General features: G+C 38.7%; 6 protein-coding genes across 8 annotated transcripts; 4 read left to right on the top strand and 2 right to left on the bottom strand.

Annotated features, from left to right (window-relative positions):
* Window positions 1-545: 545 nt before the first annotated feature.
* On the top strand, window positions 546-2,345 carry LOC125219369 (DnaJ/Hsp40 cysteine-rich domain superfamily protein). Its single transcript, XM_048121333.2, has 3 exons — window positions 546-810; window positions 1,817-1,966; window positions 2,054-2,345. Exons 1-3 carry the CDS (start codon window positions 628-630, stop codon window positions 2,129-2,131), a joined length of 411 nt encoding a protein of 136 aa, XP_047977290.1. The 5' UTR covers window positions 546-627; the 3' UTR covers window positions 2,132-2,345.
* Window positions 2,346-2,877: 532 nt separating this feature from the next.
* Window positions 2,878-6,172, top strand: LOC125223389 (zinc finger (CCCH-type) family protein / D111/G-patch domain-containing protein). 2 transcript variants are annotated; one of them, XM_048126519.2, is made up of 5 exons: window positions 2,878-3,076; window positions 3,720-4,034; window positions 4,491-4,551; window positions 4,876-5,886; window positions 6,000-6,172. In XM_048126519.2, exons 1-4 carry the CDS (start codon window positions 2,948-2,950, stop codon window positions 5,868-5,870), a joined length of 1,500 nt encoding a protein of 499 aa, XP_047982476.1. In that variant the 5' UTR covers window positions 2,878-2,947; the 3' UTR covers window positions 5,871-5,886; window positions 6,000-6,172. The 2 variants fall into 2 exon arrangements, with proteins under 2 accessions (XP_047982476.1, XP_047982474.1); XM_048126517.2 differs by having other exon boundaries at window positions 2,879-3,076; window positions 4,876-6,172.
* A 1,021-nt stretch (window positions 6,173-7,193) lies between these two features.
* Window positions 7,194-10,021, top strand: LOC125223016 (aspartyl protease family protein At5g10770-like). The gene is made up of 2 exons (XM_048125964.2): window positions 7,194-7,470; window positions 8,605-10,021. The coding sequence occupies exons 1-2, from the start codon at window positions 7,287-7,289 to the stop codon at window positions 9,891-9,893; spliced, it is 1,473 nt and encodes a 490-aa protein (XP_047981921.1). The 5' UTR covers window positions 7,194-7,286; the 3' UTR covers window positions 9,894-10,021.
* LOC125223017 (protein ENHANCED DISEASE RESISTANCE 2-like) lies at window positions 8,804-11,220 on the bottom strand. 2 transcript variants are annotated; one of them, XM_089062392.1, is made up of 2 exons: window positions 10,235-11,220; window positions 8,804-9,940 (listed from the first exon to the last, which is right to left on the bottom strand). In XM_089062392.1, exons 1-2 carry the CDS (start codon window positions 11,060-11,062, stop codon window positions 9,932-9,934), a joined length of 837 nt encoding a protein of 278 aa, XP_088918518.1. In that variant the 5' UTR covers window positions 11,063-11,220; the 3' UTR covers window positions 8,804-9,931. The 2 variants fall into 2 exon arrangements, with proteins under 2 accessions (XP_088918518.1, XP_047981922.1); XM_048125965.2 differs by lacking the exon at window positions 8,804-9,940 and having other exon boundaries at window positions 9,961-11,216.
* A 669-nt stretch (window positions 11,221-11,889) lies between these two features.
* On the top strand, window positions 11,890-13,619 carry LOC125223014 (uncharacterized). The gene has a single exon (XM_048125957.2). The coding sequence runs from the start codon at window positions 12,113-12,115 to the stop codon at window positions 13,277-13,279; it is 1,167 nt and encodes a 388-aa protein (XP_047981914.1). The 5' UTR covers window positions 11,890-12,112; the 3' UTR covers window positions 13,280-13,619.
* Window positions 13,620-13,864: 245 nt separating this feature from the next.
* LOC125223013 (pentatricopeptide (PPR) repeat-containing protein / CBS domain-containing protein) lies at window positions 13,865-19,618 on the bottom strand. The gene is made up of 12 exons (XM_048125955.2): window positions 19,286-19,618; window positions 18,815-18,997; window positions 18,046-18,178; window positions 17,714-17,811; window positions 17,444-17,605; window positions 17,274-17,342; window positions 16,891-17,026; window positions 16,188-16,420; window positions 15,607-15,684; window positions 14,837-14,905; window positions 14,570-14,746; window positions 13,865-14,187 (listed from the first exon to the last, which is right to left on the bottom strand). The coding sequence occupies exons 1-12, from the start codon at window positions 19,502-19,504 to the stop codon at window positions 13,972-13,974; spliced, it is 1,773 nt and encodes a 590-aa protein (XP_047981912.1). The 5' UTR covers window positions 19,505-19,618; the 3' UTR covers window positions 13,865-13,971.
* Between the last annotated feature and the right edge of the window lie 3,662 nt (window positions 19,619-23,280).

The raw sequence follows: 23,280 nt of genomic DNA, 5'->3' as shown, positions 1-23,280 counted from the left end.
ATTGCTGGTCGCTGGAGTCGTGGTCAATTGTGCTTGTAATTATGGACTGTAAATTAGGCAAATGATAGGAGACCTGCTTCATGAACTGAACGTGGAGAGAGTGGGATTAAAATGACTGAAATACTTGAGAAGTAGAGTGATAAAATGAATAATGGAGACTTGAGAGTTGAGACAGTGGAGTAATAGAGATGGAGGCTATAACAACGTAGAAAATAAAATGAATATTTCCTATAGTATACCAAACGTGTAAACACAAATAATTAATCACATTAATCAAGATAGTTTATATGGATGATAATTTTATAAATCTACCAACCTATTCCTAATTGTAGGACAAATTTATAAATTGGTGTCTAAATCACAATTCAGTTAGTAATTCTTTATAATAAACAACAGGCCAGGCCCGTGATTTGAGAAATCAAGAAAATAAAGGCCCATACTTGTTAACCGGCCCTTAAGGCCCAATTTGGCGGCAGGTAGAAGTTGTCGAGACGTGAGCCGACTAAAGTTTCAACGTAACAGTTTTGCGCCACAATAAATTCATATTTTAATTACAGAAGACACTCAACATCAATAATTTCTTTTTTCAATCATAGTTTGGTATTATTGGGCGGAAATTCTGAAAAAATGTCGAGTTGTAGCTGTTATTGTTATAGACCGATGAATTTATATTCGGGAAATTCTGCTGTGCCGTCGAAAAAAGCTGTATTTGTTATGTCGAGGAGGGTTGGTGTGAGAGCTTCAATGGTGGAGTCATACGGGAGTTCTAATTTCTCGCAACGCATGGAACGTGCGTGGTTGATTTCTCAGGTAACTTTTCTGTATCAATTTCGATTAATTCAGTCAAGTTTTTTTTTCTAGGTTTCCTGCTTCGTTCAAGGGGGAGAATATTTTAAATATTGACTTGTTTGATGGTATAGTATTCAAATTCGAGCTTATCCGTGATAGGCTAGTGCCAATTCTCGTAGTGAAAGGAAGTTGAAGAGAGACATGATTCGAGTTTAACTTTTTTAATAATTGGATTTCGTGTTGACTGGAAATAGAATTGATTGTGATTTTAGGTTAGGAGCAACCATTAGGATTACGATTTAGTTTGCAAAAGGGGGTGTGGAACGATATATTCTTGATGGTTTTGTATGTTGATAGACTCCCATAGCTGTTTCTGTGATCCTGTGGCGATCCCATGTTTTGTGTTAGTGATGAGACAGCCGAACACCTATAATTTCAACGCCTTGTATGTGATGAATGTGTAAGAGCTGTTGTGAAGCTGTAAATTCTTTATGCTTACAAACATAGCTTATTCAACCGATCTTGGCGGATAAAACTGTTGTTGAAGTTGTAGGTTCTTAAATTGTTAGTCAGATATTCCCTTGTTACAAATCTTGCATCTCTGGTTCTGCTTTGTGAAGTTGCACCGCTTGCTTGATAGAATGAAGATTAAGTAATGACACCTGTTATTGAAGTTGTAGGTTTTCAAATTGCTGGTCAGATATTCGCCAATTAGTTTCCACTCGTCTTGCTTCTTTTTTATGCTACATGAAGTTGCATTGGTTGCTTTGAAGCACCAAGTTGAAGTAACTTTAACACACACATCATAGGTTGTTTCTCTAAGAAATTTATCAGTGAATTAAGCTTGTACCTTTCTGAATAGTGTTTACAAACTGTAAATGGTTTTTTGCAATCGTCTCCTGTGCTTCGAAGTCATATACATAGACTGGCGAAAATAATTGCATCTCATGAAGTTCTTCCTTTAATGATTCTTTACACTATATGATGCTCCCTCCTCTAACAAAAACCATTCAATTAAAAATGTCAGCAACCAACGCCTGTTGCTTGTTCTTCATGCGACTCAAAGGGGCACATTGAGTGCAAATGGTGCAGTGGAACAGGGTTCTTCATCATTGGTGATAACATGTTGTGCCAAGTTCCTTCAAGAAACACCACATGTGTCATCTGCACTGGGAAGGTAAACTTTCTATAGCGTACATGAAATGAAATCCACTCGATCTCTCTAGACAAAACCGGTCATCTTACACACTTGTATGGTTTACAGGGTTCTGCATGCTGTGCTGATTGTAAAGGGACGGGCTTTCGTGCAAAGTGGCTAGAAGAGCCTCCTCTAACAAAGTAGCTAGAACCAGTCTAACAACCATATTTGTTGATGCTGATGATGTTTTCCTTCTCAATTCAGTTTTTTGGCGGTTGAAGTTGCTTCATTTCTACCAGTCTACTGTATTTATAACATCAACATTTCTACCAGTCTACTGTATCTGTATCTATCTATACAGGGATGTATACCGTGATTTTCTTCTTCATTGCAACTATATACCATGATAGATTCATCATATAGTTATGTTGATTTTGTATTCATATTCCACACATTATCTGTAATCCTAATGTTTTCCATTTATTCAATGTCTTTTATAGAAAAAAGCATTGTGAATATGTGATACTTCCTCTGTCCCATTATAAGAGTCACACTTTGCCATTTGGCGTCAAGTTTCACATTAACATTTTACTAACTCATTTCACTTACATTTTATTATAAAATTAATATAAAAAAGTGGGTCTCATATTCAACAATTTTTTTCAACTTACTATTCTTTACATTTTTTAAAATTTGTGCCTACAATAAGAGTGACTCCTAAGAGTATCTTCAAGAGGAGAAATTATATAGAAAAAGTATATTATGTATTTATCTTCTTAAAAAGTGAAATATAGCCTTCATATTCCAAAATTCCAAAAAGAAGAAGGTATATAGAAAGGTAAATAAAAATAAAAATAAAATAAATATATCATTTGTCAATAATTTTAACACCCTATGAAAACCGTTTGTAGTTTAATTAAAAACGTAAAGGAGTAGCAGCATTAAATTAAAAGTCGCAACTACCTCAAATGCGTTGATTTCGTCACTCGTTCTCTCTCTCTGGTTGAGCCGAGCGTTCCAATGGCGGATGAAGACGAAGCGAGGGTTGTGGAAGACCAGCTCCAATTCCAACTCAAGGAACAGAAAGACTCTCTCTCCGCCATCGCCGACGCCCTCTCCGTCGACCCCTCCAACTCCGAACTTCTTTCGGTACGCTCCTTACAGTTATGCGTAGACCTCCTCGTATCGTGTCTATATAATTGCATTTGGCGGGGATTTTTCCTCTGGATTATATTTTGCGTTGAATTCATCTCATTCTTTTCTCATCAAATGTCAATTTAGTTTTTATATTCGATTGAAACCCCAAAATACTGCGTCCGTTTTTCATGTTAAAAAAACAACCTAATTAGTTTTCTTCCCTAGCTTATGTAGTTGGTTTTTCATTGAGGTAGCTGTGGATTAGAGACTTTTCTTACTTCTGTTATTCACATTTCAGCACTTTAGTATGGATTTCCACTGTTGCGTATGAATTTGATACTGCTGTAATACCTAAAACCAGGATCTCTTATGAGTTTTGAGCTACTGGGGTGAGAATCTTGTTAGTTTCCTAAATAGGACGAGCATGTTTCTATATTTATTGAGGAAACTCCATTGGAAAGGGTGAAGATTCTTATCCATTATTACTCCTTCCCCTCTGTGATTATTATTACTCAAAGAGATTACTGCTTATGTAAAGGTGACATAAGCTGTATGCAGCTTTACTCGAAAATAAAAATGATTTGCGTATCAGGATTATAGGTTTCTGCTTTTACTTTTGTATTCTTCAATGTCATAAGTGTTTTGTATTGTGAAGATCCACGATGAGCTTGTTCGGGGCATCAGAGATGCTGAGGAGGGCCTTTTTCAGCTCAAAAGAGCGAGGTTGCTAAGAGAGGCTGATTCTGCTTTGAATGGTTTAGTAAGCGCTGATAATGTCAAAGTGGGGCATCTGGAATCAACAGATGTGGAACCGGAACTGGAACCGTTGGTGGATCAGACCTATTCTATAGGATCAAAATGTAGATTCCGTCATATTGATGGGCGGTGGTACAATGGGCTTATTGTTGGCATGAAAGGTTCAGAATCTGCAAAGATATCATTCCTGACTCCAACTACTGAAAGCATGTTGGTGAGTTGGCTACTATTTTAGTCTTAATGCACTTCTTAAATATGCCTTTTACATTTTTTATGCCATTATCTCCTTAATTATGTCAATTGTTTATCTGCTGCTTCCTTTTACTACCTCCTTCCACTTCATGCTTGGTGGCTTTAACTTTGAAGTTGCATCAGTCTCAATGAGATATTTTGTGGTCAATTTATTGGAACAATATCCCTCCATAATTAGGTTTTTTTGTGGTCCATTATAGCTCCGAGGTATTACTGGAACAATTCACCTCCATAAATAGGTTATTTTTCGATATGCTTGTAAATGTCTATGCAGTAAAGGACCATTCTTCAGTTGTTAGTTTTTTGACTTCCAGTGGAGTTGCATTATGTTTGTTATCTTCATTCTGTCTGACATTTATGCATAAGCAAGTTGGTTTTAGACAGATGATTTCACTAATGCTAAACCACGCAAGTGCAGATGTGCAAGTTCTTTCTACAACAACGATGTCGATTTGGTAGTAATTGCCGCTTATCACATGGTATGTTCTAGCATAACAAATTTGGACAATAGACCTGGGAGATTGTTTACAATTTGACCCTGTGCACAAATCTGTGTCTTGTATTCATGAACCTTGTGTCCGTAAAAGGTGCTTAGAGAACACATCATATGGTTTTTTAGTTTGGATCGAATGTTATTTTGTCATATTATTTGGCTTTTGAAGAGAGACTAAGCAGCCAAACATCTAGTTCACATATATTTCATACACAAAATAAAAATGTTTTATGTTCCTCTGACATTTGCAAGGATAACTGCCAGTATATAACCAGTTAAAATCTTACTGGGGTGATCATTATATATGCAGGCATTGATGTCCCCGTATCTTCTTTGAAGAAATATATTCCTACTATTTGGGAGCAGTCACTGGTGGGTTCCAGCATCTGGGCCCTTTCAGATAGCAAACCTGGCTTTTGGAGAGAAGCTGAACTAGAGTCATGGGATGAGAATCTCAGAACGGGGGAGGTAATTTTTCGAGACGATGGAAGTTCAGAAAAGCTGGGAGCAGAAGCAATCACTTACTCTGAGTATGCACAGAGGAGTGACGAAGAAGAGTCTGATCTAAGTTCTGAGCAATCTGATTCTTGTGACTATGAAGATGACAGCCCAGAAGGGTTGGGGTTTTTGGAAAGTTCAATGTTGCAGAGGGGGGTCCAAACCGACACTGCTATTTTTGCAACATGGGAGAATCATACACGTGGCATTGCTTCCAAGATGATGGCTAATATGGGATACCGTGAAGGAATGGGTCTGGGTGCATCCGGACAGGGCAGGCTCAATCCTATCCCCGTTAAGGTTCTTGCACCTAAGCAATCTCTTGATGACGCTGTAAAAGCTCTTGACAAAGACGAGAACAAGGAGGCGCGAGCAAAGAAGCGCACCAGGGGCGGTAAGAGAATGCGTGACAAGAAATTAGCCGCTGCAACCAAAGCTGCTGACGAGGAGGAGGATTCGAAAGACGTGTTTTCTCTTATCAACACCCAGCTCGCAATGCACGGGCAGATTGTGAACGGTGGCGGCTCTGCAAAGAGGCAGCAGCAGAACAAAGCAAACGGCGAGACAAGGAAAGAGGATAGGCGGGCGCTCCTTGCTTATGAGGATGAGATGCAGAGCTTGAGATCGCAAGTCGACAAGCTTGAGGAAATGGTGAAGCGGAACAAGAAGGAGAAGGCCGTCCATGACGCTGCTATGCGGAAGCTCAACGAAACGCGGAAAGCACTAGCCGATGCAGAGGAGGCTCATGCGTCCACATCAAATGCAGTCTCTAGGAAAGAGAAGGAGAAGAAATGGCTCAAATTTTGAAAGCTCAAATGGGATGGTGAGTAGAAGATTACTATATCTCTATGCTGTATAGAGTTCTTTCAAGAAGATCATCTCCTTGAGTGGTTTCTAATTATTTCCCAGAAATTTTATCAATCTTTGTATTTTCAGGATTGGGGCTTCAGTGGAAATATTACTCAGCCTAGATTGTATTGTCAAATGACTACGTCCAATTATTTACGAACACAACTTCTCATATTTTTACATTGGGTAGATTTTTCAATTTCTAAATGTAATTCTACAAAAGTAATGATTAATTTGTTTCTAAGTGGAAACCCCACCAATCCACCTCTTCTTTTTAGCATTTATTTTTAGATTTGGTGAATGATGTTGGAATAATTGATACTGACTTGCTAGCATAATACAATCTCAAAAGAAAGAAGAGCAAATTGAAATAAAATGAAAACTGAAATTAGAAATCGTAAATAGCCGAGTAGAGGAATGTCTTTTTCCACAAGGCACAGCTACGCTCCACATTGCTCCAATAGTGTACTCAATTCAGGTGAGTTGTCACCAAAGATGAAATGACTCATTTTAAAAGTAGCATCACTATAAACCAAACAAGCTCCGTCGAACTAGATAAGGTGAGGACAAAACTCTAAGAACGTATAATGCCAAGTTTTTATGCTTGAAAACATTTGCTTGTTTTTATTGGAGATAAGAAGTAAAATAGGAGAGGAGAAAAAGTAAAGTAGGAAACAAGATAAATTAAGAGTGATTAGATGTTTTATAGAAATAACTCAACTTAGTTAGGATATTCCGAAAAGAAATAAGACTCAACTTAATTGAGATGAAGTGAGTAATTTACGCAATCAATAATATAAAGTGGACAAACTCATCTTGGCATTTGAAATTAGAAATTTTTTAGAAAATAAAAGTAATTATATACCACTTAATAGTAAAGGTTTGCATAAAATATAAAAAGCATTAAAGTTAAAGTAGGTTAATAATGTAAACAATATAGTCTATCATGAATTCTCAAATCAAGACAGACATTTTCCCAAAAACCACAAGACATGAAATTAATGTAGACGTATCAATTATCATGAATTTGTTAATTTCATACATTAGTTGGGAAGACATTTTATATAAGCCAAACAAGAAAAAGATACAATCATGTATATATAAAAAAATAAAATTTACTTTACAGTATAACATCTCATACAAACATTTTAAAAAAATAAAACATTTAAGAATCATTCACAAAATGGGCAAAGAATATCTTTCCCATAGTGGGGTGACCTGTATATTCTTGTAAGAGAAAAGATAAGCTGAAAAACATTCTATATATATGTGTGATGATCACTTGCACTAAACCCACATAGGCACAAACACATCTCTTATTTTTTTCATGTAAAACAATAAATCTTTGTGAAGAAAATAGTTGAATCTTCAGTTATGGCCACTCTGAATGATCCCTTTTCTGTGAAGATGATAATATTTATCCATTTTTTCACAATGATTTCATGTTTTGTGGAGAGAAGCAGTGGTTTTGAAGGCAGAAATGATGAGACCCATTTTCGTAGTGTTGAAATCAGCTCTTTTCTTCCAGCAGATGTCTGCACTCACTCTACCATCAAAGGTTTGTTGTTTCTTCTTTTTGTTTCTTTGCTTTTTTAAATTACTATGTTTATCGCATTTTAGGAGTTAGTGTGTGTTTAGGGTTCAAGAAAACTACACTATTCTTTGTAGTGGAATTTTTTTGTTTTACAAATGTTTATGAGTCTAGTCTGATTGAAGGAAATTATGATAATTATATCCACCTAACTTTAAATTGGAGTAATATATCTGCTCATAGGAGTACTTTTTAGGGGCTAATATATTTTCACAGTTGCCGAATTAGTCAGAAAAACTAACTTTTTATCTATAATAATTATGATTATTTGTGGGTTGGTTTAGTAATTAAAAAAGCAGATGATAAAATATTAATTTCAGTTCACATGGTCCAAGATTATTATTGAAATTAAGATCTAGTCTGAGATTTGTAATCTTCAACAACTAATACTTGATTAATGAATCATTCATATTTCATCTTTTTTTCTCTTGTCCTCAGTAATGATATCAAAGACTTTAAAAAGCTCATACACTTGCAACTAAGGCATCTCATGATATAGTATATAAAGTTTGTCTATATATTCACATATAATTTCATATATTTGTTCAAATAATTCAAGAATAAATGCTACACTCAGTTCACGTACACTTGTCCAACATATATAACACAAATGTCATTTTCAAGCAAACAAACATTCTGAGGCTTATATACATCAAAACATAAGATATTTATTACATTTATCTCTGTAATTCTTGCTTTTTATCTGCCAATAATGTCACCTATTTCTGGATTATTGGAGTTTCATATTTTCAGTGCAGCACAGCTGTATTCATCATCACACTAAGTTATGAAATTTTCATTTCTTTCATCTCAATAAAATAATTTCATTTGGTGGCAATTTTATGTGGGGTGTGTGTGTTTATTCCGTGTCATTGTCACAAATTTTATAGAGCTCAAGAAAAAACAGTTTATATAGATATCGACTTACTATTTTATTTTTATGTAGAACCTTGCCTACTTTTTAATTACTCATTTCATAATTTAGAGTAGTATGTTAAGCAGACTTGTGCAATTTAATTAAGTTAAATTTCTCTATTAGATTATAGTAAGATTTTAATATTGCCATTAAATTTGATGAAATAATATTACTACATGAAACAGGTTTTAACAAGAGAAAATCAACCATGGAAATTCTCCACAGGCATGGTCCATGCTCTCAAAATAATGCTTCCACTGCCCCATCTCTAAGTGAGATCCTCTCGCAAGACCAAGCTAGGGTCGAGTCGATTCAAGCTCGAATCGACCCTAACTCAAACTCGAAGAAAAACAAACTTGAGAACCTCAACTCAAAGATAAACAATTTCGACGACAAGAAAACCAACCTCCCGGTCCAGTCCGGGCGATCCCTAGGCTCAGGGAACTACATCGTTACCGTCGGCCTAGGGACCCCCAAGAGAACTCTCTCACTCATGTTCGACACGGGTAGCGACCTAACATGGACACAGTGTCAGCCATGCGCCCGATCCTGCTACAAACAACAAGAACCGATCTTCAACCCTTTGACCTCAAGCTCCTACAAGAACGTGTCGTGCAACTCGGCCGAGTGCTCCCAACTCTCCTCGGCCACCGGAAACAGCCCTGGCTGCAGCACTAAGACGTGCGTCTACGGCATCCAGTACGGTGACCAGTCCTTCTCGGTAGGGTTCTTCAGCCGGGACAAGCTCACCATATCGGCTGCCGATGTTTTCCCGAGCATTCTCTTCGGGTGCGGCCAGAACAACCAAGGCCTGTTTGGCAACACTGCAGGGTTACTAGGTCTAGGCAGAAATGCCCTATCCATTGTGTCCCAAACTGCACCAAAATATGGGAAATACTTCTCCTATTGCCTCCCATCAACTTCTAGCAAAACAGGGCACTTGACTCTCGGCAAAAGCAGAGCCCTCACTCGAGTAAACTTCACACCCCTCGACCGTTCGCAAGGCACGTCGTTCTACTTCATCGACATCGTCTCCATAAGCGTGGGAGGCCGACAACTGCCCATCCGGCACTCTGTCTTCCAGACTGCCGGGGGGATTATAGACTCGGGAACCGTCATCACACGCCTCCCCCCTGCAGCCTACAGCGCGATGAGCGCTGCCTTCCGGAAGCTGATGTCCAAGTACCCGATCGCTCGGGCCTACTCCATTCTCGACACGTGTTACGACTTGAGTGGGTACACGAGTGTCTCCATTCCAACCATATCTTTCACCTTCGGTGGCAATGTCAAGCTCGACCTGGACCCCACCGGGATCCTCGTGGCTGTCGCTAAATCGCGACTCTGCCTGGCGTTCGCTGGGAACAGCGACGCCAGCAGCGTCGCGATCTACGGCAACACGCAGCAGAAGACGTTTGAGGTGGTGTACGATGTTGGTGCAGGGAAAGTTGGATTTGCAGCTGCTGGGTGTAAATAATTATGTCGAGAATTGGTGTTGTATGTATGTGGCAATAATCAGATAGACTGAAATGGTAAAAAGCCAGAAACTAGTAAGTGTAACCTTTATTACTAAAATTTGCAAGTAACATTGTTGGTAACACAAAATCTGCTGTGTGTATCTAAACTACAATTCACATAGCAAGAGTGATTTTAACACTAACATTGGCCCAAAGAAAAGCAAACATCTAGTTTAGAGAAAAAAATTAATATTAACATTATGCAATTTCCATTGCAGATTAGAAGCTTAATTAGCACCTCAAGTTGATGGAAAAATGAAATCTATTGTATCTAATGTTTATCACTATTGACGGGGAAGACCTTATTACTGGTTACCGACGACGGCGCGGCGACATCTACAAATTTCGCCGAGCTCATCTCCATCTGGCAGATCCTCACCGCGCCAAATAGCTTCTCCGGCAGCTCCTCCTCCGTCTGCCCCTCCACTAAGAACCCCAAATCCACCGTAACCGCCTTCACGCACCCTAACGCTAGCCGTAAAATCGCGGAGGCGACGGTGGAGCTGCCGATGTCGACATCGATTTCCAGATAATCCGCTCCCCGGTGGTAGCAGCATTTCACAGCCTTGCCGAGCAGACACGCCGAGTATCTCCCCACCGCCGTCTTCAGAATCCTCGGCCCTTTCACGATTTTATTCACGATTTTGAATCGGCTGTTGCGATATTCATCCGATCCGTTGATGAATTTGTGGAGCAGAGGATTCGATCCGATCGGCTCCCCTTCCTTGCTGGAGAAGTAGAACACCACGGAGTGATGCTCGCGGCCGGGGATCTGGAGATTCACCGCGATTATGAACGTCTCCTGCGTCGATTTCTTCGATTCGCGCAGCGCGTTCATCACGCGGTTGTCGCGGCGCGCGAGGAGGTTTTCGAGCTTGCCGTTGGATCGGATCCAATCGACGCCGGCGGGATCGAGGAGCCACTCGCCGGCGGGAGTTTTGCCCTTTTTGGTAGAGTAATTAGGTCCTCGGACGGAGAAGAGATCGCCGGGTGGAGCCGCCCAGCCGTTAGATCCGGTGTTGAGATCGACGGGTTTTAAGGATCCGCGGCTGATTGCGTCCTCTCTCCAATCTTCCATGGCCGTGGAAGAGCGGTGGTGGTGCATCTTCATTTGTTTCGACGAGCACATAATTAGATATTTTGTGGCGACGACGGAGTAGAAAGCTCCGCCCGCGATTAGCCGATGAAATAACGGTCGAAAAAATGAAATACAAAGGAGAATTTGTTTTGGGCAGTTACTTAAATAAGGAGGGAACTTTAACTACCTTTCATTTCTTGGGGGATGATTCTAATTCATCTCTTTCGTTTATTTTTTTGGAAATTCATTTCTTTCATAAAAATGTACTACTTCATTTCTAATTTTATTGAATCCATTTATTACATTTTTGAATGAGTAAATTGTTAATAGTTTTTTAATAATACTATTACCACTTCCCTATGCATATATACCAATATAAAATAAGAAAATAAGATAAATAACAGAATTGTTAAGTTGGGGCTCTCCATGATTTAAGGTTTGATTTCAAAGTAACCAATCCTTCTCACAGATACTGCTTATCTCTCTCTTTCAAATAGTGTCAACTTTCTTTCATAACAACAAGAATTTGCTGCCATCTTATTCTATTTCTCTTTCTTCTCAATCAATTAGTTGGGAAGAAAAAGATTTCAACATTTTTGCATTATCTAAGGTACTATTCTACTGCATAAATTAATAATCTTCATTTAATTTTTTAGTCACTTCCTTTGCATTCTCTTTTGCATTTAATCGGTAATAAAACAAAAACAAAATGTCAGTGAAAATGGCCAAAAACAGGAAGAGAAATCCCCTCGTTTGAAATGTTCCTTTTAAACCCATCGTCGCATTATATATATATATATATATATATATATATATATATATATATATATATATCTATATAGGGATGTGATCAGGTCCATAAGTGAAATTCTGTCAAAAATCAAAGCAAATCTCAACCATTGGATCCTGTAATGTAACCGTTAGATTAATGCCACGTGTCACCTAATAATGTAGATCTTGTAGTCTAATAATGTAGCTCGGCTAGTATGACTACACATAATTTGCATTTGGATAGTATGACTACACATAATTTGCTCAGCCTAGTTGGATTTTTCTGCTGCATATTTGGGAATGCAGGCATAAAGAAGGACTAATCATTATATGGCAACAAGAAGAAGAGATGCTTTTCCTGGCAAGGAGAAGGCAACAGCTTCTCCACAAACAGGAACAGCAAAGCTTAGAGGAGCTGTAAATCAAATTTCCCCCAAACCAAAAGTTTCAACTGCACCACTAAAACAGACTAGGCCAACAGCTTTGAGAACCCCTACTACCGGTGTTTCTAAGCCTCAGACGAGGAAACCAGCCTCCCCAGCCACTGCAACCAAGCCTGCACAAACCAGAACAAGACCCCTGGACAACAAGACAGCTATTCCCTCACTGAAAGCGCGCGTCTCAGCTGCTGTCGCTGCTGCTACACCTGTTACTGCTTCTGGTGTTGCCCGCCGTGCCTCCACACTCCCAGTCAAGGCTGTTGCTCCCCCTAAACCGCCTCCTGCTAAGAAATGGAAACCGGTGGAGAAGGAAGAAGGAAAACGCCGCCTCTCCACCTCGTCTGTTGGCAGTGGGAGGAGGAGCAGCATCGGTTTGAGGAAGGAGAGTGTACGTAGTGCTCCAGCAAAAAAGGAACGGCAGATCACCAGCTTTAATCTTGACAAAAATGAAGATCTAAGCATATGCAACGTTCCTGAACCTGAAATGAAGCTTCAGGACATAGAATATTCTTATCTCAATGAAGCCGAGGAGAAGCCGGTGCAGAGTTTGAGCAACTTTGAAAAGGGCATAGATGATATAGTACGAGGTGATCAAGATCCGTTGAAATTGGCCAAGATTGAAAATGCTATCAGTAATGCAGAGCCAACAGTTGTGATTGCCGGATCTTCTACAATCTCAGGACAGCACGAAACACCTGCCGATATCAAGACAAAAGAGAATGTAACAAATAGCTCTGATAAAGTTGAAGACATTGCAGATAATTCCCAAGAGGAGGTCACAGAAAAAGAAGTCAAAGTGGTCGAAGTAGCAGCAGAGGAACAAGCAGCAATTGTAAGTAAAGTTGTCGAGTCTAAGGAAATCAAACCAGCAGTCGAAAAGAAGCAAGAAAATTCAGTTCCTCAGAGACAGCAAGAAAAATCACATGGGAAGTATGACTCACCAGTTTCCAACGATGTAATCGAGGAGACTGCAAACAAGCTTCGCGAGATGAGGAGAAACAAAGTGAGGGCTCTTGCTGGAGCTTTTGAAACCGTCATCTCGTTGCAAGAGAAATGACAAACCACTCAAGAATGATTTACAGGGGGAAACTAGTATATACTCATGCAAGTGGAACATAATGTGTTTTATGCTGACTTTTGCTTTTCATTTGATCTTTTAAAGTTAGTTGAATCAAACACCACTAAAACGGTACAAGGTGATCCTTCACTTGTTGCTTGATAAAATCTATCTTATAGTTCATATACATGGTAGATTAATAGTTCATCATCAAGACAATTAGCATCTGTCAATTCCTGAATATCTCATCAATGGAATGACAGTATAGCTATAAGCTACAGCTAATACGTTAGCATCTGTTGTTCATTCAACAAATAGAATAATATGATAGTTTATCCCATCAACTATTTCTGTATCAACATTAAACATATGATCTTAACCAAATAAACTGAAGGACTCCAATAATTCATCTTCCTGAGGTTGAACGAAATTATGTAGTAAATAAGGAGCAAGTTAGAATATCAGATAATATATAGTATAAAAAAAGGTTAACCTTACTGGTTAATCTGCAAATCTAGCAATAGTATTTCCAGGAAATATAGCCATAGCTGCCATATAAACAATGTAAATGTATATGCTGAAGGCTTGAAGCAGAGTAAAAAAGTTCTTTATGAAGAAAGAAAGCCAAGGATAACTCATCTCAAATATTTATTGCTATATGACAGGGAAAACTGCTCATCAGTAATCTCCAATTAGTTCTGTGTAAGCTTACATAGTTGTTCATACGTAAACACTCCTACAGCCTTGAAACTTGAGCCAGAAGATATTCTATGGGCATCACCATATTTAACAACTATTACCATTTTGTACCTCTTCTCTGACATAAGATCAATTACAGAGCCAAATGATGTTGAGTTTGTAACACAAGGTGGTGGACGTCTCATGAGTGTTGCAAGTGGAGCATCTAGCTGCAGCAAAGAAAATTGGAGAAATGATTATGATACATTATAATAGGATGAAAACTGGCAAGATGATGAAGGGAAGGAGACTCGAAAAATGATACTACAAGATTAAAAGGGTATAATCATGAAGGCATTTTGTAGCAATCTATGTTTGGAGGATTGATTACTGAAAAATCATGCACTTAACTTTTGGTTTAAGCTAGCATTACGCACAATTCTGTAAAATTAACATATACAGAAACTCAGTACAGAATTAGAAAAGCTCGTAGCCTTGACAACATAAATATGATATGAATTCAACTTTTACTTTTTGAGAGACACTGAAATTCATCATTTTGATCAGGAATAGAACGTAGAATGTTAAGAAGTTGGAGTCGGAATAAATTACTGTATCACAGTCTTCACGGTGCAATATCCCCACACAGCCCCCCCAGTCATCTACGATGGGCACAGCAGAATCATTAAAGAAACGCATAACCACTTGATCCAATTTCAAAGTAGCTCGAAGAGGTGAAGCTTCTCCAAACGGTATCATAATGCGCTCAATTGCATCTTTAGGTGATACCTAATTCAGATTTAAGTAAAATTTGAACTGAATTAGACCTAAAACTATGCAAATAACATCTTTGCATATCATACAACTTCTTTTACATACCTGGGGAAGTACACGGGGACTCAGCACAGACCTGTTTACACCCATTAGTGCCTCAAGTCGTAGAGCAACCTGCAATGTAATGTGAACTATTATATGCCAGGTACCTAGATAGTAATAGATAGCCTAAATATTTACATGCAAATCAATAGTTCTGCAGACTGCAGTAAAAGATAGATTTAGAGGAGCAGAAAGCACATCAAGATGTGAAAAAATGTAGACATTGCCAAGCATTCTTTATCATTCAAGATTTCATTATTTGAGACACTTTAATAAATCAGTTCAGTATGGCTCTTGCGTTTATGTTTCTAGTTCCCTATACTTTGACATTTAATATTGCTAAATCCTGACAACAAAGTTTTAATTTTATGACTTTAAAAATTATACTTTTAATATCTTAAAGTTGAAAATGTCAATCCAACAAGCCTAAAGTGATTTAGTTGGGGTTAGTTTAGGTTTTTCCATCTCTAGCAACCATCCTTTTGGATATGCCTTTCCCCCAATCAAACCACATATTCATTTTCAGCCATTCTGATAGCTGCTTAAGTTTTCAGGTATAGTTTCAGTCATGGATTGTTATCTTAAACTCTTATTCGACAATCTCACCAAGTGTAGAAAGGACTGACAGGATGTATAGTTCTAAGGAAAAACCGAGTATCGGCCAGAATCTTCCAACCCCAAAAAAAACATGAACAAATTTTAAGTGCACTTGATTGAAACTTGTACTAAGCTTGTATTTTCTATATCCTAAAAATAGGACAGCCAAAATATACCATGCCACCTCGAGTACTCCAAGATATATCCCTCCATTTCCATACAACTTTCTTCAGCTTTTCTAAAGCCAGATCAACCTGCCAAAAAAATCCATATGGTAGAAATGAGTCAATCATCTAATTGTTGACCAAAATTAACTAGAGGTTGATACAATATGAAGAGCTAGGCTTGTTATAAGAGGTGACATAACAAATTTCATTAATGCTTGAAGAAGTCAAATAAAGAAACAAGCATATTAATTCATCTTCTGTGGTATCTTTAAGATTTCAACCAAAAATTGGAAATGAAAAATGAACAAATGAAAGATCCAATTCCCCTCCAATAAAGTAACACATAGGAGTTCCCGTGAATTCATTAAATCATGGACAGTGATATCATCTCACATAGTCTCATGGACTCGGATAACTACTTATTATAGTCCCTTCAAGAATTTCCTAAAATTTTTAAGTTGTGAATATTATAAATGATGTCACATGATCTTGCAAAATGATTAAAAATTGAGGAAACAAAACTCAACCTAGAACGGAAAATGCTGATGCCACCAATTCTTTACTGACATTAACATATTAAATCAATTTACCTGGCCTTGACATAAAGCTGCCTCCATTAAAAGCTGATCTGATTCTGATTGTATTGAAAAGGAAATTGTTCCTGATGAGTCAAACCACATGCGTTCATATAGTCTCCTGACCATGCTGTAGTCTCCTCTAGCAGCAAACGCACGCATCATCGACAGAAAGAGGTGAGGCTTGGGCCTTAACAAAGGGTTCCAGCCAGCTTGTTTTACAATCTCCCCAAATACACAGAGGGCACCTAGTAATTATTCCGGAGAAAACTGCATAAAATAACTACTTTGCAATGAAAAACTGGAATTCAAAGCAAAAGAGATATTGTACAAACAAGTACCAATGCAAAGCACTATAATCCAAATAATACATACTCCCTCCGTCCCACTTTAGGAGTCCCGGTCACTTTTGCACACCCGTTTTGTAAAAATCATAATAAATAGTTAAAGTGGAAAAATGATAAAGTAAGAGAGAGAATAATGTAGAGAAGAGTCTTGTGTACATTATTCTCTCTCCTACTTTACCATTTGTCTACTTTAACTATTTATTATGATTTTTACAAAACGGATGTGCAAAGGTGACCAGAACTCCTAAAGTGGGACTGGGGGAGTAAATCATAGAATACAAAACAAAGTCAAATAATGCGAAATGCTGGAAAAAACTAACAGACTTAGGAGAAAAATAAGAAGTAGAAGATGCATTGTCGATATAGAATACCTCTTATTGATCCACAGTTTAGCAGTGCATCAACAGCTGTAGTATATGCAACACGGTCGATAAACATTTTGCCACGTGATTTCATTTCTGTGAAGATCTTCTCAACTGAGTTAATATCCTTGACACGACCAAAACCCTACAATTGGTGTTTCGAGTAATTAATCAGACAGTGGCACATCTTCAACAGTTTTTTTCAAATAATAGAATACCATCCAAGAAACACTTAATTAATTGCACGATCAGTAATAAACATAAAAAACTCAGAAATGCTGTGTAGTAAGCTAAAATTTCAATCCTGTGAAGATTGCAGAATTGGTTCATAAACACCAAAGATGTTTGTTGCTACTCCAAGACAACCATATTGATATCGAAAAAGGACTGACCTGTAGTAATGTAGTGTAAGTAACAAGATCAGGGTAAACATCAAAGTGTTGGTGGTTCTGTGCTTTATCCTGCAACAAACAAAATAATTCTTCAAAAAACCAACTTTTTATTACACAATAGCACTCCATTCAGGAAGCTCTAAACTAGCCTTTCAAACACTGCATGCGACCTTCATTTGCTCATAAAGTAGCATTGCTTTCTCTAAGTTTTCATTCTTGATACACGCAAAAATTAAAGTATTGTAGCTCAGCCTATCAGGATTCAGTCCGTGTCTCAGTATTTCATCATGTACACCTAAAGCTGCCTGGGGAGAACCAGCTGTTATGTATCCCTGAAAGAGGAAATACACGTCAATGTACTTATCAGCTAATGAAACTGTAGGTAGGGGAAAACAAAAGAAATTGCATAATTCCAGTCGAATATCACATAAGTGAACTACCTTCATCAACAAATTAAAAGTCAAAATTGATGGAGCTCCACCTTCCTGAAGTACATGACCATACCTTGCAAGAAGTCCATTAGCACGGCGGAGATCCCCTGCACTAGATCAAAAATACAGAGAAGAAAGGTAAGCAGATACAGTTGAAACTGGAGGCAACTAGACAAAGGGACGGACCCCTTATGTGACACTGAAAAATGAACTAGAACTATCAATATCTTCATACCATTAGAAACAAAGTTAGATACTCCTCCAGATTTTATATAATAAACTAGTGAAAGAAAACTTGCAGATCTACAAATAAAATCAATGTTATGAGTCGAAACCCTAACCTGATTCAGTTAAAGCGTTCAACAGACCACAAATCATCTCTGCCGACAACTGTGGACTACCAGCAGCTGTACCTTTCTCCACAGACTCAAGAACTTGAAATGCTTCGTCAATCATTTGAGAACCACCCAAACCCTTAATAAAAGACAAATAACAGTTACTAGGAAAAAATTTATACGCGCTGCTACAATATGGGAAACTGTTCGTCACCAGAATATGAAGAAATATATAAATATCGAAGATGGTGATGTCTAGCTCTTTACAAAAGAAGGTTGCTTTCAGACAATGCTACAGCATTCTGAAATTAACATGGTTCTCTACGCACGATACTCATTTATCCTGATAATTCATTGCTGCTCTAATCTATTGAAAATCAAAATTAGTTGAACCCAATAGTACCAAGGTAAAAGACACTCCTTTACACTCTAAATTAAACTTCGATATCCAAACACTTTAGTTTGTTATCGATGAATCCCAGTCCTCAACTTACAGACAACACTGAAAAGTGCGTAATCTCTTAAACCACTATTTAGTGATCAATGGCTAATGAGACCTTTGCTCATCTTCAAAGGAAATTAACTGATCATTGATCATCGTCAATGATACAAGTAATTTACAGACTAATCTAGCAAGTCACCTAATGAAGACAATAATATTGCCATCAACAAATTCCTTCTTCCGTGAACAACAAGTGATAGTCCTTAACTTAGTAAGATTTATTCAACCACTATTAAAGCACATTTTACAGCAAGTAACTGAGCAGTCAAGTACCTTCAAAAGTGTACCATAAGTAACCTCATCAACCCCGCAACCGTCTGGCTTTGACATTTCATCAAAGAATCTAAGAGCTGAATCAATATCACGGCAATGAACACAGGCCTGCATCACAGCATTCATCACGATTATGTTCAACTTCCCATGCTGCTTCTTAGCAATCTCTATTTCCTCAAATATCTGGAGGTATAAAAACAAGAAAAGTTACAATAAATAAATGAGACTCATGTTATATTACAAAGTTACAATCTCCAAAAAGATATTTTACTAATTGGAGTGAGTGGAAGTGCATTGAGCCATTTTACACTAAAAAAAAATGGAAATGATAAAATAACATGTCCTTCAACAGATTCGGAATTTGGAGAGTAGTAAAATCAAATAGGAATTTCACCGACGAACTGGAACCAAAAAACAGCAGCAGCAAATTGAAACGAATGGAATAGGTAGTCGGTAAAATCAGAAACTTACGGTAGCGAGTTGGCGGCGGCGAGTGAGGCGGACGATGCGAGCAGTGAGCGACTTGAGATTAGGGAGGTCGGAAGCGGGTGATCGGCGGGGCGGGCACTTGCTCGCATAGCGTTTGCGTAAATGTCTAGGAGGAGGCGTGGTACGAGAGCGAAGAGAGGAGACAGCCGGCGACGCGAGGAGAGATGGTGGAGGTCGAGGAATCGGCGGCAGAAGCTGCATTTCTATGGGTGATGGAGGTTTAGGAAGCAGTCATCGCTGATGGAAGATGAGAGAAGAGTTATGGATAACGTGTGGGACGCAGAATCACCATCTCTACTGATTTTCAAACAGATTACATTACTCATTTTGTGCTATTATAAGGAGTATTACCACATTTACATCATTTTTCAACACCTTACGCAATACTATTGATTATTGTATCAACTCAAACTATAAAATTAATAATGATTTTTTATTTTCAGAAAATTGTCACTTTAAATATTCATACCTACGGAGAATGATTGTTTAATAGGATAAGGAGTTGATCCATATGTGCCACTGCAAATGATCGTGTAATTGAAAACAATAAAACTTCAAATCTATACTACTCAAACTCTCATTTACTGCGGATGAATAGAAACAAACAATTAAATTGCTTTACGATCAAATCTATATATTCCATTATTAGATTATCTTTTAACAATTCAAATTATATAATTATCTATCAAATTAATTCTTCTTTTTCTAGTTAATGTCATATTTTTATTATTTATATATTTTCTTACATAATGTGGATATAAATTTATTTTGTTCTGTGTAGCTCTATTATAAATAAAATATTTAATATACATATTAAATGAGAAAAATATTTTTTCTTTAGAATATGATTGTTGAAATTTGAAAACATATTATTTGAATAAAAAATTTGAATTTTTAATATTACCTTTTTAATCTTCTATCATGGTTCTTGTTTTTTTTCTTGTTTACTTATGTATGCATTTTTTTAATATCATAAATATTCATATACTACTATTTAATTTTACTATATAAATAATATTAGTAATGTTAAATTTTCAAATTGCTACAAAAGTAACATACTTTGGCACAACCCAAAGTCAACAAATAGCTAGTGGCATGAAAATTGAAGATAGAGAAATGAAAAGAGAGGTGATAGAAAAAAAAAATTAAATGAGAAGAGAGAGAGAAGAGATGAAAAATAGATAATTTTACATTTGTGCCTTTTTAAGGCTTAGGGGTAAAAGAGAAAAAAAAAATGACTTCAAGTGATATTTTGCATTTTCCAGAAACTTGTCGTGATATTATTTCAAATTCAGAAATCTAAAAAGTAGAAAATGTATTTTACAAAGAACAAATTTGAAGTTTACTTGAACTGAGTATTAAAATCAAGTTGAACAAGATACTCTTTTATTGGGACTTGGGAATGATTACTTAGGCCATCTGCAACGCTGTCCCTTATCCGTCTCTTAACCGTCTCATCTCTTAATTATTCATGGGCTCCACTGTACTTTTCAGCTTATTTCTTAACTAAGAGACAGCACCTGCAACCCTCCATCTCTTAACCATCTCTTAACCATTTCTTAACTATTCATTCAATTTCACTTTTTATTTTTAATTCCAGCAAATTCAATTAATAAAAACACACTTCATTAAAATAAAATAAATATTACAACTTAAAAGCCTAAAAAATAGAAAAAAATACATAATTTAAAATCCTAAAAAATAAAAAAGTACATAATTTAAAATCCTAAAAAATAAAAAAACTACTCCGCCGGCGAATCATCATCCCCCGAAGTCGGCGGTGCAGCTATACCAAGTTGAGCTCTCATATACTCAATTCCGGCCATATGGGCTGCAACTTGGCCAGGATTCATTTTTGAGAGGTCCGCCATCGTGGCGACTAGGTACATGGACATTAGGGTGTGCGAGCCCGTGCCCGTGCCGGCGCCCGAGCCCTCGCCCGCCTGGCTTGGTCCGCTGCGGCCCATCCTTCTCGCTCTCGCTCTCCCCCTGGCTCTAGCCGCCTTCGCCGCCTTGGTCCCTTGCGGCCGACGTCGTGCACCGGAAGAAGACCCCCCTACATCATCGGTTGGCGTGCCCTCACGTGAGGTGTTGCCTTCGCCGCCATCACTAGACGAGTAGTGGCCACGCGCCGTGCGCTTCGTGCGTTTCGAGCCCGACTCGACACCGCCAGCCCACCTGTCAAGGTGGTGGACTTGCGACCAAACATCGACAAGTTTGAAATCTTTGCCGATGTCGTCTTTGAAGACCCGCAACGCCGCTCTCAGAATGTCGGCTCCACTGGCTCCGCTCTGATAATTCGCCTCTTCTCCCCCGTATATCGCGCAAAATTTTTTGACATCTTTGTCGCTTCGCTCCCAATGACTGCAAGGCATCTTCACGTTGCGGGGAACGATATTCGTCGGCCTTCGTGCGTTGTAAACTTCGGTGACTTTTAGCCAAAAACACTTGTGGGTTTGTTGATTCCCGACGAAAGGATCGTACGAGACGCTGATCCAAGCGTCGTACAGAGCCAACGTCTCGGCTTGGCTGTATGCATGACGGCTGCCGTCTCCACCAGCCGCTGCCTCCTCGGCATTGACGCCGAGACTGAGGTTGATCCTGCCGGAGCCGGAGCCGGAGCCTCCACCAATTGGCCAGTCGGGCAAACTGCGTTCAGGCGCCAAAAAATTCTCCGGAATTTGGGATAATCCCGGCGATGGAGTATGGAGTATATTTATAGAAGAATTAAAAAAAAAAAAAAATTTGAAAATTCGACCGTTTGGTCTCAACGGTCATTTGACCGTTTGAATTTTTTTTTTTATTAAATTCAAATTTTTCGAATTTAAAAAAAAAATAAAATTATTATGTCATAATTACGACGCCCACTCGCGGGCCGGCGAGTGGGCGTCACGCAACGCTCCAGCGCGCGCCACGTGGGCGCGCGCGTCGTCTCGCCAGCTCGAGGCCGGCCTTGCCGGGTCGCGTCGCGCGACGAGATGTCTCGTCTCGTCTCGACGAGACGAGCCTCGCAACGCTGACTCGATGCTGGCTCGTCTCGTCGAGACGAGACCGAGCCAAAATCGAGCCCACGTTGCGGATGCTCTTAATTCCATCGGATGCTTGTGGTATTATTCCATATTCTTCCTCATTCTCTTTCTTTTTTCCTTTTATCTTTGTTCCTGGTTATTTGTCCTCGAGGAGTGCCCCATAACCTCCCTTCAATTCCCTTTTGTGTCTCAAAATTGTAACATGGCCAAACGGGTCGCTTGTGAAGTTAGTCTTGGCACGAGTCGTGCGGAGACTACGACATATGGACGTTGGCTAAATGGCACAATAGCATGGGTCGTGTATGAAGCCAGCCTCTAGCATGAGTTGTGCGCAAGCTGGACGTAGGGCTAGAAAATCCTGCGACTTTGGTTGTTATCGGGTCAACCAATATCGAGCCAAGCCTAACTTAACTTGAAATCATCGGGTTCTTATTGAGTCCCAACCCATTAACTTTGCGCATGTATATGTCGGGTTTTCGTATCATGTCGAAAATTGCTAGTTGAAATAGCACGAGTCGTGTCTATAGATGGAACAGCGCACGGGCCACACTTGACTTGTGCAATGGCGCGATCGCTGGACAACGATGCTGGCATGGGTAGCGTCTTAACCGGAGGTTTACGCACGAAAACCTAATTAATATTAAGAGTTAAGATTGCAATTCGTCTGATAGAACCGATCTGAGAATCAACTAAGAAAAATCTAGGTATCGATACTGCACCAAAACCACCCATATTGATTTTCAATTCTGAAATAGTGAAACTTAGGAGATATGGTTATCGATTAACCTATAACGCATAATTGTTTAAACGGCCTTATCTAGAAAGGCAAACCTTACCAGAACCCATTAGAGCATCCACTATAATCGGCGAGCGACCGGCTAGCCGATTCCCGACGCTAGCCGGTCCGCTCACCGAGCCATTGCAACCGGCGAGCGCTGGCCGATCCGC

This window comes from Salvia hispanica, chromosome 1 (genome assembly GCF_029641045.1).
Source record: "Salvia hispanica isolate PSC_SH4W2 chromosome 1, Shi_PSC_v1, whole genome shotgun sequence".
NCBI classification, from domain to species: Eukaryota; Viridiplantae; Streptophyta; class Magnoliopsida; order Lamiales; family Lamiaceae; genus Salvia; species Salvia hispanica.
The sequence above is the reverse complement of the archived record's forward strand: the minus strand, read 5'-3'. Positions and strand labels throughout refer to the sequence as shown.

Coding starts and splice junctions, on each gene's coding strand:
- LOC125223389 (XM_048126519.2), top strand. CDS start 2,948: ATGGCGGATGAAGACGAAGCGAGGGTTGTGGAAGACCAGCTCCAATTC. Junction 3,077..3,719: donor CCAACTCCGAACTTCTTTCG/GTACGCTCCTTA, acceptor TGTATTGTGAAG/ATCCACGATGAGCTTGTTCG. Junction 4,552..4,875: donor TAATTGCCGCTTATCACATG/GTATGTTCTAGC, acceptor TTATATATGCAG/GCATTGATGTCCCCGTATCT.
- LOC125219369 (XM_048121333.2), top strand. CDS start 628: ATGTCGAGTTGTAGCTGTTATTGTTATAGACCGATGAATTTATATTCG. Junction 811..1,816: donor GTGCGTGGTTGATTTCTCAG/GTAACTTTTCTG, acceptor TAAAAATGTCAG/CAACCAACGCCTGTTGCTTG. Junction 1,967..2,053: donor GTGTCATCTGCACTGGGAAG/GTAAACTTTCTA, acceptor TATGGTTTACAG/GGTTCTGCATGCTGTGCTGA.
- LOC125223014 (XM_048125957.2), top strand. CDS start 12,113: ATGGCAACAAGAAGAAGAGATGCTTTTCCTGGCAAGGAGAAGGCAACA.
- LOC125223013 (XM_048125955.2), bottom strand. CDS start 19,504: ATGCAGCTTCTGCCGCCGATTCCTCGACCTCCACCATCTCTCCTCGCG. Junction 17,812..18,045: donor GAACGCTTTAACTGAATCAG/GTTAGGGTTTCG, acceptor GATCTAGTGCAG/GGGATCTCCGCCGTGCTAAT. Junction 16,421..16,890: donor AAACTGTGGATCAATAAGAG/GTATTCTATATC, acceptor AATAATTACTAG/GTGCCCTCTGTGTATTTGGG.
- LOC125223017 (XM_048125965.2), bottom strand. CDS start 11,062: ATGTGCTCGTCGAAACAAATGAAGATGCACCACCACCGCTCTTCCACG.
- LOC125223016 (XM_048125964.2), top strand. CDS start 7,287: ATGGCCACTCTGAATGATCCCTTTTCTGTGAAGATGATAATATTTATC. Junction 7,471..8,604: donor CACTCACTCTACCATCAAAG/GTTTGTTGTTTC, acceptor TACATGAAACAG/GTTTTAACAAGAGAAAATCA.